The 13,609-nt window shown below is 30.3% G+C and overlaps 1 protein-coding gene across 2 annotated transcripts in view; it reads right to left on the reverse strand.

The window, feature by feature from the left end:
* LOC129912756 (dopamine D2-like receptor) overlaps positions 1–13,609 on the reverse strand; it is a 315,611-nt gene that overhangs the window by 128,439 nt on the left and 173,563 nt on the right. For both annotated transcript variants that reach the window (XM_055991152.1, XM_055991153.1), the window contains exon 3: positions 7,872–8,062. In XM_055991152.1, the coding sequence (XP_055847127.1) occupies positions 7,872–8,062 (191 nt within the window). The remainder of the gene's footprint in view (positions 1–7,871; positions 8,063–13,609) is intronic.

Genomic DNA, 13,609 nt, shown 5'->3' on the forward strand with positions numbered 1-13,609 from the left:
CAAGTGATATCGGATAAAACTTATACATATTAAGGGTACCCAAAACCCTTTAGTGCGCGCTCATTATAAAAAAAAAATTTAATACTTTTCTTAAACGATAGTTTTTTGATTTGAATAGTTTTCCTAAACGATAGTTTTTTCATTTGAATAGTTTTTTATACGATATTTTTTAATTCAAATACTTTTTTATACGATATTTTTCTATTCTTAAACGAAAGTTTTCTCATTCGAATAGTTTTTTTTATTCGATGGTTTTTATCCGAAAGCTTATTCGATAGTTCTTTTTTCGAATGAATAAATTAATGAATGAACTATTCGATAGTTCAAATCATTCAGTAACTAACTATCGATAGTTCAAATCATTCGACAGTTCCCATCACTAATATAAATATCTTTTTTTGACATAGAGACATTATGTTTGTTGTTTTAACAACGTGCACGATTTAGAATTTATTTCATACCTTATGCCAAAATACAGTATACAGGGTGTCTCGTAATGAGATAAGAACATTTAAGGGGATGATTCTTGGGTATATTCTAAGAAAAAAATTGTTCAACAGTAACTCTTTGTCTGCAAATTTGATAGCCTTTATCGATGATTTAAGAAAACGCTTACTTTGGTATGTCTTTACTCATGTTAATGTTAATATCTCCGTTAATAATTATGATAGAAACTACGGTAATGTCTTGATTTTTAGAAGAAACTCTATTCTTTGTAACTGCATTTAAAAAATGTTAATTTTTAAAGGGAATTATTTTTTTCTTACCCATGATAATTTTTGACTTTGGTGCCGATTTTCTTCGATAAATGTATATTATAAACAAAGTGTTTTATAAATTTAATCTATGAAGAAAACAATAATGAATAATGGGGGGGGGGGGGTTTATCATGCCAAAATTTTTTTTACAAAATTGTTAATAGTAACAATAATTTTGAATTACAAGTTTGGGTTCCAAAAATTAAATAGATTCTCATGTAAGAAATTTTTTTCCGCTTCGCGTTTTCCAAGTTATAACGCAAACATATCTTTGTTGTTTGGTATACACATACATAAAACAATAAAACCCAGGACTTAGGTTTACAAACAGTGAAGTATGTTTGGAGGCTGGGAGCATGCTGCTCTGCTGCAATCCCCTTGATTGGATATACTATTGGATCGGCTTATTTGGCAATAAGGTGTGACATAAATGCAAAATCGAATTATGTAACTATCCCAGTTACAGTAGTTATCCAGTTGGGAGATAATTTTATAATTTGTAAATTCTTTGTTAGTAAGACATAACGTCCATCCTATATTTGTGGGTCTTTTGTCCAACCTGAGTTTGACATAAGCTCCACATTTAATTTGGAACTTATGTCTCACTCATGCGGGACGTAAGCCCCACAAATAAATAGTGGCTGTTATTCCATGGGCCTTATGTCCCTGTGCCAAGAATATGGCATTTCAATGCCAAACTGACTGCAGGTGGTTACATAGAAATATTTAAAATATTTTTGAAGTGAAAACTTCTTTAGTATCGTAGTGATTTGAAACATGATGAAACGAAAACGCGACACGACTTCAACTTGTTATAACTTTTTTGTTTTAATAGAAAGATGAATGAAATTTGTATTGTAGATAGGTAATTAAATAAATTATAATTGTACAAAATTTCAATTAATTTTATATTCAAAGTTCGGAGATAATGGTAAAAAGATGTTCTTTTCCAACACACGTTATATCTTTTTATCTAGTGCACATACAAATTTGATTTAACTTTAATACGCATGCGGATAACATTAACTTTTATTTGATATATCAAACATAACGTTACGTGCTCTACAAGTTACACAATCTTAAATTGAAAAACTTGAAAAATACCTCAAAACACCTGTGAAGATCTGTTGCCGATGACCAACCACCAGTGTAGGAAATACCGTAATCTCACTTTGAAAAATTCTTACTTTTTTTGTAGGCATTGCAAAAATATGATTGATACGTCATATAAAAGGTGAAGTATCCTTTCAGATGTATCATTGGTTGTAATTTAAAAAAATATATGTATTTAATGGTGATTTGCTTCAAAAAATTTAGCTACCTATTTATGTAGATGCTGTATAGACTAGACATGGTCGATATAAATATTTTGAGCTGAAACAATAAGCTTTAAGATGATATAAAATTTATATAGGTTGTCATATAAAAAACATGGATTTTAAGGTGATAGAATAAAACAGCAGGTAGATTTTTTCTATTTTCCTTTTTTTTTCGAAAGAAAAATGATTTTTAAGGTTTCACTTCTTTCACTTCTTCTGTGAATTGCACACATGATTTTTTGTTTTTTTTTTTTTTTTTTTTATTGTAGGCTTTAAGTCAATTTTATTTTTTTTTTATCTTTTTTTTGGTGCCAGTGGTGCCAGAGCCGTATATTTATCGCCAAACAGGCTCCTTGAACTTTTAACTCGCTCCTTAATATTTTGATTTTCGATTTATTGGATTTTGGCTCTTTTAATTTCGAACTTGGCGATTTCAGGCTCCTTTAAAATGTAAGCATTCTACAGCAAAAATCCACCAAAAATGTGAATGTGACAACCAATTTGCATACATTTTTGATTTGATTTTCGTTTAAAATTTAATTTTACGCCCGTAAATGAGCATGAAAACCAATATATATCAACAAAATGAAAAAAATAATTACACTTGAAGTCTGATAAGCAAAAGTTATTTGAAAATTGAAAGAACAACATTTTTAAATCCCATGCCACAAAAATTGTTTGCGTTTTTTGACCATTTTTGAAAGCGGCTATTTTTGGCTCCAAGATTTTTTAAAATCGGCTCCTTGCCTCGAAAATACTCTGGCAACACTGTTTGGCGCTACGTTTCAGTAAAAATCAATAAGTTAGGATATTTAACTTTTAGCTAAATGACTGTATATAATACTAAGAACATCGCAGTCCGATCTTCTGTTGACAACATTTTCCTTCTTTTGCACAGCATTTCTAATAACATACGTTTAGAATAATGATTTTTTTGTTGTAAGAGTTTTACATTATCAAAATCTGGCCTGTGGTCTTCTTCTAAACAATGCATAGCTAGTGCCGTTTTATGTGAGTTTCCGGTTCTCTCATCTGATTTGTGTCCGGATATCCTGTTTTTAAGTTTTTGTTTCGATGTTCCAATATAAACTTTTGAACAAGTATTATTTCTACCTAAACAGTTAAACTGGTATACCAAGTCCGATTTGTCTTCTTTTTTTGTTTCGTCTTTAAATTTGGTTAATACATTTGTTTTGAGTGTATTGGAAGGTTTGAATGCTATTTTTATCCTTCCCTTATCTCTTATTGGAGCATTTGCTAGTCTTTTCGAAAGTTGTGGAGCATATATAGAACTTCTATATTCTCTGTTGACCAGCATCAACATTTCCAGGTATTGTTCTTCCATTATTTTAATTTGCAATCAAAGATTTAGTAATTTGTTTTGAAAATTAATTTGCCCAAAATATTTCTGTGATAATTTTAAGCCATGAACATATTTTACAACAAATTTTGGTTTATCAGAGCGTTTTTTAATAACTTCGGTTTTTAATAACTTCTTCTAATAGATCTTCATGATAATGTCTGCCAAAATTGGTGATAAGGAACTTCCCATGGGATCACCTTGTTTTTGCTTATTAATTTGGTTGTTAAATTTTAAATAATTACACTGTGTTACAAAATAAGAATCATATCAATTACTTTGGAAATGACCTAGCAGAGGTTGCAGGTATTACTTAGTTCATCATATTTCGGCATTTGAAATCTGAATCTGAAGTCAATTTTTATTTAACAAAAAGTGTATCAAATCGCAAGAAAACAACAACAAATACTTTATTTTGTACAGTATTTGTTGTTGTTTTCTTGCAATATGCAAACACATTTAAATACAAATTCTTGGGTTGAATTTGCAATTTTTGCGTTCATGGTAAACCAAAACAATAGATAATCACCATTTTCCCTCCTAAGATTTGCTTTTGTAGTGTTGGGAGCAAAATACAATTTTCATACCCTGTGAGTCTACCTCGAGTTTTATGAGCTATAGTGCAACTGCAAAAAGGTGCGTTGTACAAAAAATCTGTTAAGCTATATGACAATTTAAAGCTCTACCTACATTTTTGCAAAAAACACTTTATTCGACTTAAATTTTAAGAAAAATGTTATGATGAATACATTTTCAATTAAAAAGTTAATTTTATTATTAAAAAGTTAAAGTGACCTCAACTCCATATGCGTTTCGCATATTGTGATGAATACAATCAAATAAAAACCCATTTTTTTGAAGAAAATGTACTGTAACTTTGAAACTATAAAGTTAAGCGGAAATGGTGTTCAGAAAATCTTGTAGAAAAATAAATTTTCTACAAGATAAAATAAATTTTCTACAAGATTGCTATACTGCCACTTTTTTCCTATTATCAAAAATACGTGAGATATGTGGTAATCAAAAACACCCTAATACCAGTATACAACTTAAAGATATCGGTGCAAACTAAATGTCCCGTTCTAATTATATTTTTCGTACAGCCTGATTCAAATGAAGATAAGAGAGGAACCGTTGTTCTTTGGCACTTCTTTTTTTATTCTTCTAATGAAAACGTTTCATACACTTTTTCAATGAAAAGATTCATCAATTAGGTAACGAAAAATTTCATACTTATTTTAAAGAATAAAAATAAGAATTTTTTCCTTACTTTATCAAAGTTTTAATTAAGTAACGAAAAAATTCATTAACTTATGAAATTCAACATTAACTAACGAAAATCTTCATAAGCTTATGAAAATTCTTCATATAGGGGGAAGTGGTCACCCTTCGTACAGTTTTTACTTATTTATTTTTAGTTATTTATTTACTCACTCCAGCTTCGAGAAAATGGACTTTATTTGTAATATGTATATTATTACACTTTACAAAAAAATTTGACACTTCTAAGTCAAAGGCTTAAATAGTTATAGCCATTTTACTGGGATTAGATTTTTGTACGAATCCTCCCCACCCGTGGGGTACCTTCGTACAGCACATGGGGTACATTCGTACAGGATATTTAAAACGTTAATTTGACTAACTTTTCATTTGTCAAATGCCAAATTTGAGTTTTAAAACATTTAATTACTTATTAATTTATTAATTAATTGAACTTGACTCAGAAAAAAACAAAAACAAATAAAAAAACTCAATTTTTCACGATTCGACGATTCTGAAAAAAATTATTATTTACATATATAAAAATACCAACCTTAATTTACTATAGAATGCGAAAAACTTATTATAGAGGTTTAAAGTTCATTTCAATAAAACTGTAACTCCGTGTTTTGATTGTTATCTGCTCAAGAAAATTTACTGGCGGGCATACGTATGCGTACGAATGTGCCCCATGTTTGACTGTACGAATGCTCCCCAAGCTGTACATAATGCAGAAAAATCGATTTTTGAAAAAATGTACTGAGATTTTGTAATATTTATAATTAAAACACAAATTTAACACTTTAAACAACAATTCTTCATTACTGTTTAGCCAAAAACATACTTAACTTAAACACAACATGACATCAAATGTACATAAAAAAATTACTCAGAGCACTAAAAAACACTAAAAGTCTTGTGGCGACCGAATCCGTTACACTTAGGATTCAAAATTTATCTAGCAGCTCGGCGCCTACTATGTCTATGCACACTAGTAAGCACGTGTTTGAATACGGTTTAGTTTTTGTTTTAAGCTCACTGTACGAAGGGTGACCGTGTACGAAGGGTGACCACTTCCCCCTACTAATGAAATATTACATTGGCTTATGAAAAAATACATCAGTTAACGAAAAAATATCGTTGCCTTACAATAAAAAAAAAAAACGTAGACTTGGGTGCATTTCTGTTTTATGGATTAAAAATTGAATCTTTCTGGATATAGTTCACATTAGGTTTTTGTTTAAAAATCTATGTAAGTTGAGCTGAATATAAAAAATATTTGCGTATTGACAAGGTGTCTCACGGATAAGTCAACTGATGAGTCCAAGTGAGCTCCACCGGGTCGAAACGCCAATTTTTTGTTTTGGATTGTATTAAATTAATAATAATTTAACAAGTCCAATAAATCTACTAAAAAAAAGTAATATAACGAAAAGTTTCGTTACCTAACGAATATTTTTTTCGTAATTTAATTAAACTATTCCTAAAATTTACGAAATAATTCGTTAGCTAACGAAATTTCTTTCATAAATTAATCAAAAAATACATTGAGTAACAAAAAATATCATCGTGGTTAATTAAATTTTACATTAATGGATGAAAAAATTTCGTAAAGTGATGTAAAAATTCATTAATTCTCGATCAAAAATTTTTATGAAAAATTTCATTAAAATACGAAAGTTTTCGTTAATTGATGAAGTTCTTTGTTCTTCATTAACGTATGCTGGTATGAAAGCCATTTCGTTGAGCCATTTAAATTTTTCATCGGCTGAAAATTAATTAAATTTTCGTTGGCTCAACGAATTTCTTCGTTGTATTTACGTAAGGATTTGGTTCAGTGAAGGTATCAAATAATGCCTCAATTCAAACAAAACGAACATTTCGATTTAATTTTTTTTTCTTTTTAAATTTCCTGTTTATTTTTTGGGTTTTTCTGAATGTGTTTTGTAAATGAAATTAGCATTTAAATAAAGAAAACAAAACAAAAATCAGGGGTCAAATTACGGCACACGATTACGATCATACGTAAACGTTTTTACTATTTGTGACTTTATTTAATTAGTAGAAAAAGATAGGGACACATAGCAACCATACGTTAAGGAACGTATGGCGTAATTCGACCCCAGATAAATCGGTTACGCACGACAATTTTTGTAAAAAAAAACAGATTTACTAGAGTACCTACCGGAAATTGGTATGCTGACTACAAAAGAAAATTAAAAAAAATATAAATGTTTTCCAGATGAGTATAAATTTAAATATATCCATCATAATTTCATAGTCACAAGTCACAACCCAAGCACAAATTTCTTGTTGACCTGTGTAATGTGGTCTTACACACATAATTCGGCATTTGTTGGGTATTTTTAATCAGTATCCTATCTTAGTATGGCTGTAGTAAACACTTTTATCAAAAAATTTACGAAAATTAAAAAAAAATGACTTATGGCCCAGGTATTCCGAACATGCATTAAGAGCATTTTTTTAGAAATTGGTCTCTAAACAAAGCAATAAAGTTATATTTGATTTAATTAAGACCTACTATCTTAATATTACAATGCATCATTCATATTGATACTATTTCTAGACAACTAAAGTCGTTTTGAAGAGATCACAACCATTTGGAGGAACGTTTTTTTTTAGTACTAATTTTGGGGTTTTGCGGTAAACTGAAAAATACGCATTTTTTTGATCTGCCTGTTTATGAACCGACAAATTATTAATTTGAAAATGAAATTTTTATCATAAAACAAAGTTGCTATTTTAAGAATTCGGTCATCGAAATTTCCCACTTCCATGATTTTGACCCTTGAACTAAACTTCAACCACAACTAATCCGCCAATATTGGTGAAATAAAAGCTAGAACTAAGATAGCTCCATGTTTGCAAAACTGTCGAGAGAGACTACATACCTACATACATATTAATGTCGTTGACTTATTTTTAGATGGTTTCGATCGTTGTTGAAGTAGTTACCTAGCGGAGATGCGAAAGATGTGAAAAAAACTCTGGCAAAAAACTTTTTAAAACACGCTGAGACTTCAGTTTTTGCAAATTTGTTGACAGGTTGATTAGAGTGAATACAAATATTCGAAGAAACTTCTTATTTGAACTACAAAAGAGAGGATGAAAACACCATGCAAAAAAAAACATTTAGTCACGATTTGAACTTACCAACACATAAACTGCAAACGGCATAACCACAACAGCTACCAAAAGATCAGCTATGGCCAAGGATACAATGAAATAGTTGGTCACTGTTTGAAGCGAACGTTCACGGCATACGGATAGAATAACTAAAACGTTACCAAACAGCGTTAAGAATGGAAACAGAATCAGAATCAGCGCCCAATAATTGTGGTAAACTGAAAGTAAACAAAACAAAAATTTTAAATTCTTGTGTACCTATATATTCCTTAAATTATTTGTTTACATCGCATTTATATTGCCAGCTCAATTCAAGCAATGAAATATTGGGTGATATGCAAAAATAGTAAATACTTTTACTAGAGAAATTTCAAGTATATACTATTTTTGACATGCATAAAAATCAAGTAAATGCTGAAAATTAAGAATTTACTATCAGTCATAGTAACTACTTTTTTGGATGAACTTTTTCAGCAAATACTTTATTCCGTATGCATAAAACCTAGTAAGTACTTTTTTTCTTTTGGAATTAAGGCCCCCCCAACCCATAGAATCCGTTGCGTCCGTTCCGTCAATCCATCCGTTGAAGTTGAAGGATGGGACAGAAAGGGGTGACCCATAGAATACGTCGTACGACGGATTGCTTTTTGACAGCTCACTTCAAATTCCGAGGTGTGTTCGATATTTTATCGCTGAATGTGCACTAAGGTAGTTCTGATGCAAGAAATTTTTAACTATTATTGTTGTTCTTTTTTTTTAATAAAATAAAATCCGCGACTTGATTTCATGTAGGTACTTGCTCTTCAGTTAAAAACAATTTTTAATAACAGATTATCATTTGTAGATATGACTTTGGCATAGAGAAATTGAACTCTACAACAGAATTTTAGTATTTAATTGATATAATTTATTAGATATATCATTAAATGTTACTTTTATTACATTTTCTTCACAAATAAACAATTAAAGTTTACAATTCATAAAATCGGAGAAGAAAAGAACTTAGTTCTGAAATTCCCCGGTGTGCACTCAGAAACAGAAAATCGAACTGGTCTATTGTTGAAAACCAATGTCAAAGGGTACGACGGATGAAAAAGTAGAAAGTTGGGCTACTTCTTCCGTCGAATCCGTCCGTCTCCTTCCGATCCGTCGCTTATGGGTCACTTCCCATAAGAACGTGAGTATTTTCTCGAGCTGTCAGTTGAAAACTTCGACGGAACGGACGCAACGGATTCTATGGGTTGGGCCCTTTACTAGATTTTTTCAAGGTTACAAAATACCAACTTGTAAATCTCATAGCATATACTTTTTTTTATTTTAACACCGTATATGAAGCCGTGGAAATAATGAATAGCAGTATTAAGAGCGGAATTCATAGTCGTTACTCGAGTTAAAATTTTTCTCAACTCCAGTACGTTGAGAAATATTTCAAGCAATCGCTCAAGGGAATTAAATCAAATTTTAAACAACTTTATCGTTTTGAAAGGAAAAATGTGGATTGGTTAAGTGAACACTTTATTGTAATTCATTACAAACAAAGAAGAAGAACTTCCTTTTTTCAAAAACTCGTTAAATATTTCCGATATCTCTTTGATTACCCGCGATATCTTAAGATTAAATAAGTCTTTAGCTCAAAGACAGCACTGGTCAACCAAATTTATTTTTTTTTGCCACAATAACTAAAATATACTGAAGGTTTTTGGGGTGCTGAGGTCGAATCCGAAACCAGAAAAATTCTATTAGCCTCCGTTCTTGAAATATTACCGTTATAAAATGTTTTTTTTTTTATATATAACGGTAGTAGATATTTCAAAAAGGGATGCTAATAGAATTTTCCTGATTTCGGATTCAACCTCAGCACCCCAAAAACCTTCAGAAAAGTATATTTTGGTTATTGTGGCAAAAATATTGTTGCCCAGTGACTTAAACTTTAAATAAAGTTAGTTTTTTTTTTTTTTGCTAATTGACTTAAACTTAAGATATCTCCGGCAATAAAAAAGATATCGGAAAGATTTAAACAGTTTTTGGAAGAAAATAAGTTCTTATATGAACCGTTAGAAATTTGTTTGTAATAAATTACCTCACATAAAAATATAGCATTAAAAACGGCCAAAATTACGTTTTTGGTAATTTTATAACGGTAATATTTCAAAAACGGAGGCAAATCAATTTTTTCTGACTTCAGATTCGAGTTCACTCAAAAAACCTTCAGAAAAATTACTTTGGTTCTTCGTTTAGTGTCGCCCCAGTTTCAGATTTGTATTCATTAATAAATATTTTTATAGCCTCAGCCTTAGCTTTTTTAAAAGAGGGTTGCTGTGACTAACTCATAAGTACATTAAAATTCGCACAAAAGCTAAGTGCATTTGGCTTATTGACAAACCTTTCGTATTGCTACTCATCTCTGCTGCTGATTTACTTTACTGAGAAACAGTAAATTTATAATGGATTAAACCGTAATACTTCCAAAACAATTTATTTGTAAACACCAAACGATTACAAATAATCTAAAAAAAAGTATTTACTATCATTTTTGGGTGAATTCTAGTATTTACTTGGATGAATTCAGTATATACTAAAAGTATTTGCCTGCTAGCAGGTACTTTTTTTTATGCATACGAAATTAAGTATATACTATGAATTTTACCTTTTACTAGAATTTATAGTATTTACTTTCATCTTTTACTTTAAGTAAGTACTACGTTTTTATGCATATCACCCAATATGCAGTTTATTAAAGTATATTAGCTTAACTTAAAAAAAATTAAATATTCATGTTATTTAGGTTCAATTGACAAGTTTACCTTTATCTCTGACTTTTTTGTGTAACACATTTAAAGAGTAGCAACAGTTGGTTTTATTTGAACAATATTTTTACAAAAACTTTTTCAACTAGGTACATTAACTATATAAAGTAAACTATATAAAGTAAAAAATGTCAAAACAGAAATCAGCTGATGAAACTAAAGCTCTGAGGTGTTCGATGTAAAATGAAAACCCGAGAAACTCTGATTTTTTTGACAGTTAATTGACATGACTCACAGTGCCCTGGAGGAATTCAGAGTTATCAAAATGAAATCAGCTGTTTAAGAAAAAAAAATGTTTGGTGTGCGAAAAGTGATTTGTCGTTTTTGGATACAAAATTTGTATGGTAAATATGAGATTTTTCACGAAATTCATGAAATAAGAAACTAAATAATAATCCAGTCAAATAAGGGTCAATATCTTCCTTTTGCCATTCTATAACATATCTCAAAAGTCTAGAAAAATCTCATGTCCGCTTGTCGCGATTTCAAGGTCAAATCGCGAAATGGAGATTTTCAAAATTAGCAAAAATAGGCTATGGTATTATGTACACATATGATACATGAAGATAAGGTGCAGATTTTAAAAAATTGAAAAACTACACTTCAGATATTTGTGTCAGATCAACATGAATAAGGTGCTTTACTTTTCAGGGATGGTCAGGTTGACTTGTTTGTGAGTTTTGTTGGAATAAGTGTTAAAAAATACCTTTAACTCATGTCGCTTATGTTGGTATACATATAAAAATTTAAACTTTTCTTATTAATTTTTTAAAATCTGCACCTTATCTTCAAACCAAGAAAATTAGGACTTGCGGACATGAGATTTTTTTAGATTTTTGAGGGTAGTTAAAGAATATCCAAACAAAGATTAAAATGAAAAAATTAGCCTATTAGCACTTATTCCTAAGATGAACAAAAATCTTCTTTAGTGCATATCCTAAAATTTGCCCCTCCATCAAAAAATACCATTATTTCGTAGGTATATATATTTTTTGTAATGGATTGTTTTGATTTTTAATAATGATGGATTCTAAAATCTTCATGCAAAATTTAGTTCATCTACCATAACTTTTAAGGGTTTTTCGGCAGTAAGTTTGCAACTGTTATAATAATATGAGTTGACAGATGAAAAACAGGTATAACTTTTTCCAGAGACGTCAGATTGTCTTGATTTTAGATTTTTTGGAATCAACATTAAAAAATATCTTGAAATCATGTATCATATGTGTATATAATACCATAGCCTATTTTTGCTAATTTTGAAAATCTCCATTTCGCGATTTGACCTTGAAATCGCGACAAGCGGACATGAGATTTTTCTAGAGTTTTGAGATATGTTATAGAATGGCAAAAGGAAGATATTGAGCAAAAAAATTTTCTACTAACATTTTTCTACTTTTTTCTCCTTATTTGACTGTATTATAAAGTAAAAAATGTCAAAACAGAAATCAGCTGATGAAACTAAAGCTCTGAGGTGTTCGATGTAAAATGAAAACCCGAGAAACTCTAATTTTTTTGACAGTTAATTGACATGACTCACAGTGCCCTGGAGAAGGGAACAACGAACAAACCTATTTTTTTAATTCTCACACACAAACGTAGTTTTTATGAAAAATGGAGAAGCTGTCAATTTTTCAAGAATTGGAATATGAGCTCGCGAGTAGTTCTCGCGTCTAGTTTAATTGACATGACTCACAGTGCCCTGAAGGAGGGAACAACGAACAAACCTATTTTTTTTATTCTCACACACAAACGTAGTTTTTATGAGGAATGGAGAAGCTGTCAATTTTTCAAGAATTGGAATATGAGCTCGCGAGTAGTTCTCGCGTCTAGTTTGAAATAAATGAAAATTGAGCACAATAAGACTATTAAATACCTAAAGTTTAAAAGGCTTACGTTGCACCTATTTCCAACTATTTAAATCTTCAATTACTTAATTCTTTAAAATACAATATTATACAAATAACCCATTTCGTGAATACATATTCATTTTGTTTTGACACATAAATAAGATTGTACAGCTGAGAGCTGATTGATATTCTTTTCGGTACAATTCTGTTTCATATTGGGGTCAAAATCCCGAAAACCCAAAAACAAAAAATACCGAAAACACAAACTTCCGAAATCCCAAAATCCGGAAAACCCAAAACCCCGAAAACAATCCTTAAATTAACATTTTAACATGATTTCAAGTTCTTATTATGCTTTTGGCAGTGTTTTGTTGTGATTGAGTTGGGTTGGAAAAAACGTTGAACTAAAATCAAAAGAATTCTGAGTTTTAATATTTAACTTATAATAATTGTATGTTCGAATTGTTATTTAATTGGTTTTAATTTTATGTTTCAGTAGAAATTTTGTCTCGTCGGTCTATTCTTTTCCATATCCGGAAAAAATAAAGAAACACACTCCATCTCCATATTATCAGCTATGATTTAGTGATTTATATATAGGGGCGCTTTGCACAAATTAAATTGGTTGGAGGAATATTAGGATTGTTTTAGTCTTTCAAAAGAAATTGGGGCGCCTTGTTCTTCAAAGATGAACGAAGATTTTTGACACCATTGTCCTTCCAGAATCCAAACATATAAACCCAAAATTGGGGGCGCCTTCATTTTTCAAAAAGTTTAGGACAAAAATACGAGCGCCGCACTGTTGTCCAAAATGACTTATCTCGTTGCAAAAATCATAACTTTTGAACGGATTGAGGTAGCGGTACAGTTTTTTTTTTAATTTGAAGGAAATTTCCAGGGCTGTTACACCAATGAATTTCAAGAAAATTGTTTTACAGGGTGTTTAGGAATCATCGGCCGAAAACCGATTTTCTTAAAAAAAAAATATTTAAATTAAAATTGGTATGCCATTTTGTAGAAATCACTAATTCACATCTAAAAAAAGTTCAGATTACACTTTTCCATGATATTACGATTATAGAGAATGCCAAAAAAGTTGGTCCCGGAA

The sequence above is a fragment of the Episyrphus balteatus genome, chromosome 2 (assembly GCF_945859705.1).
Source record: "Episyrphus balteatus chromosome 2, idEpiBalt1.1, whole genome shotgun sequence".
NCBI lineage: Eukaryota > Metazoa > Arthropoda > Insecta > Diptera > Syrphidae > Episyrphus > Episyrphus balteatus.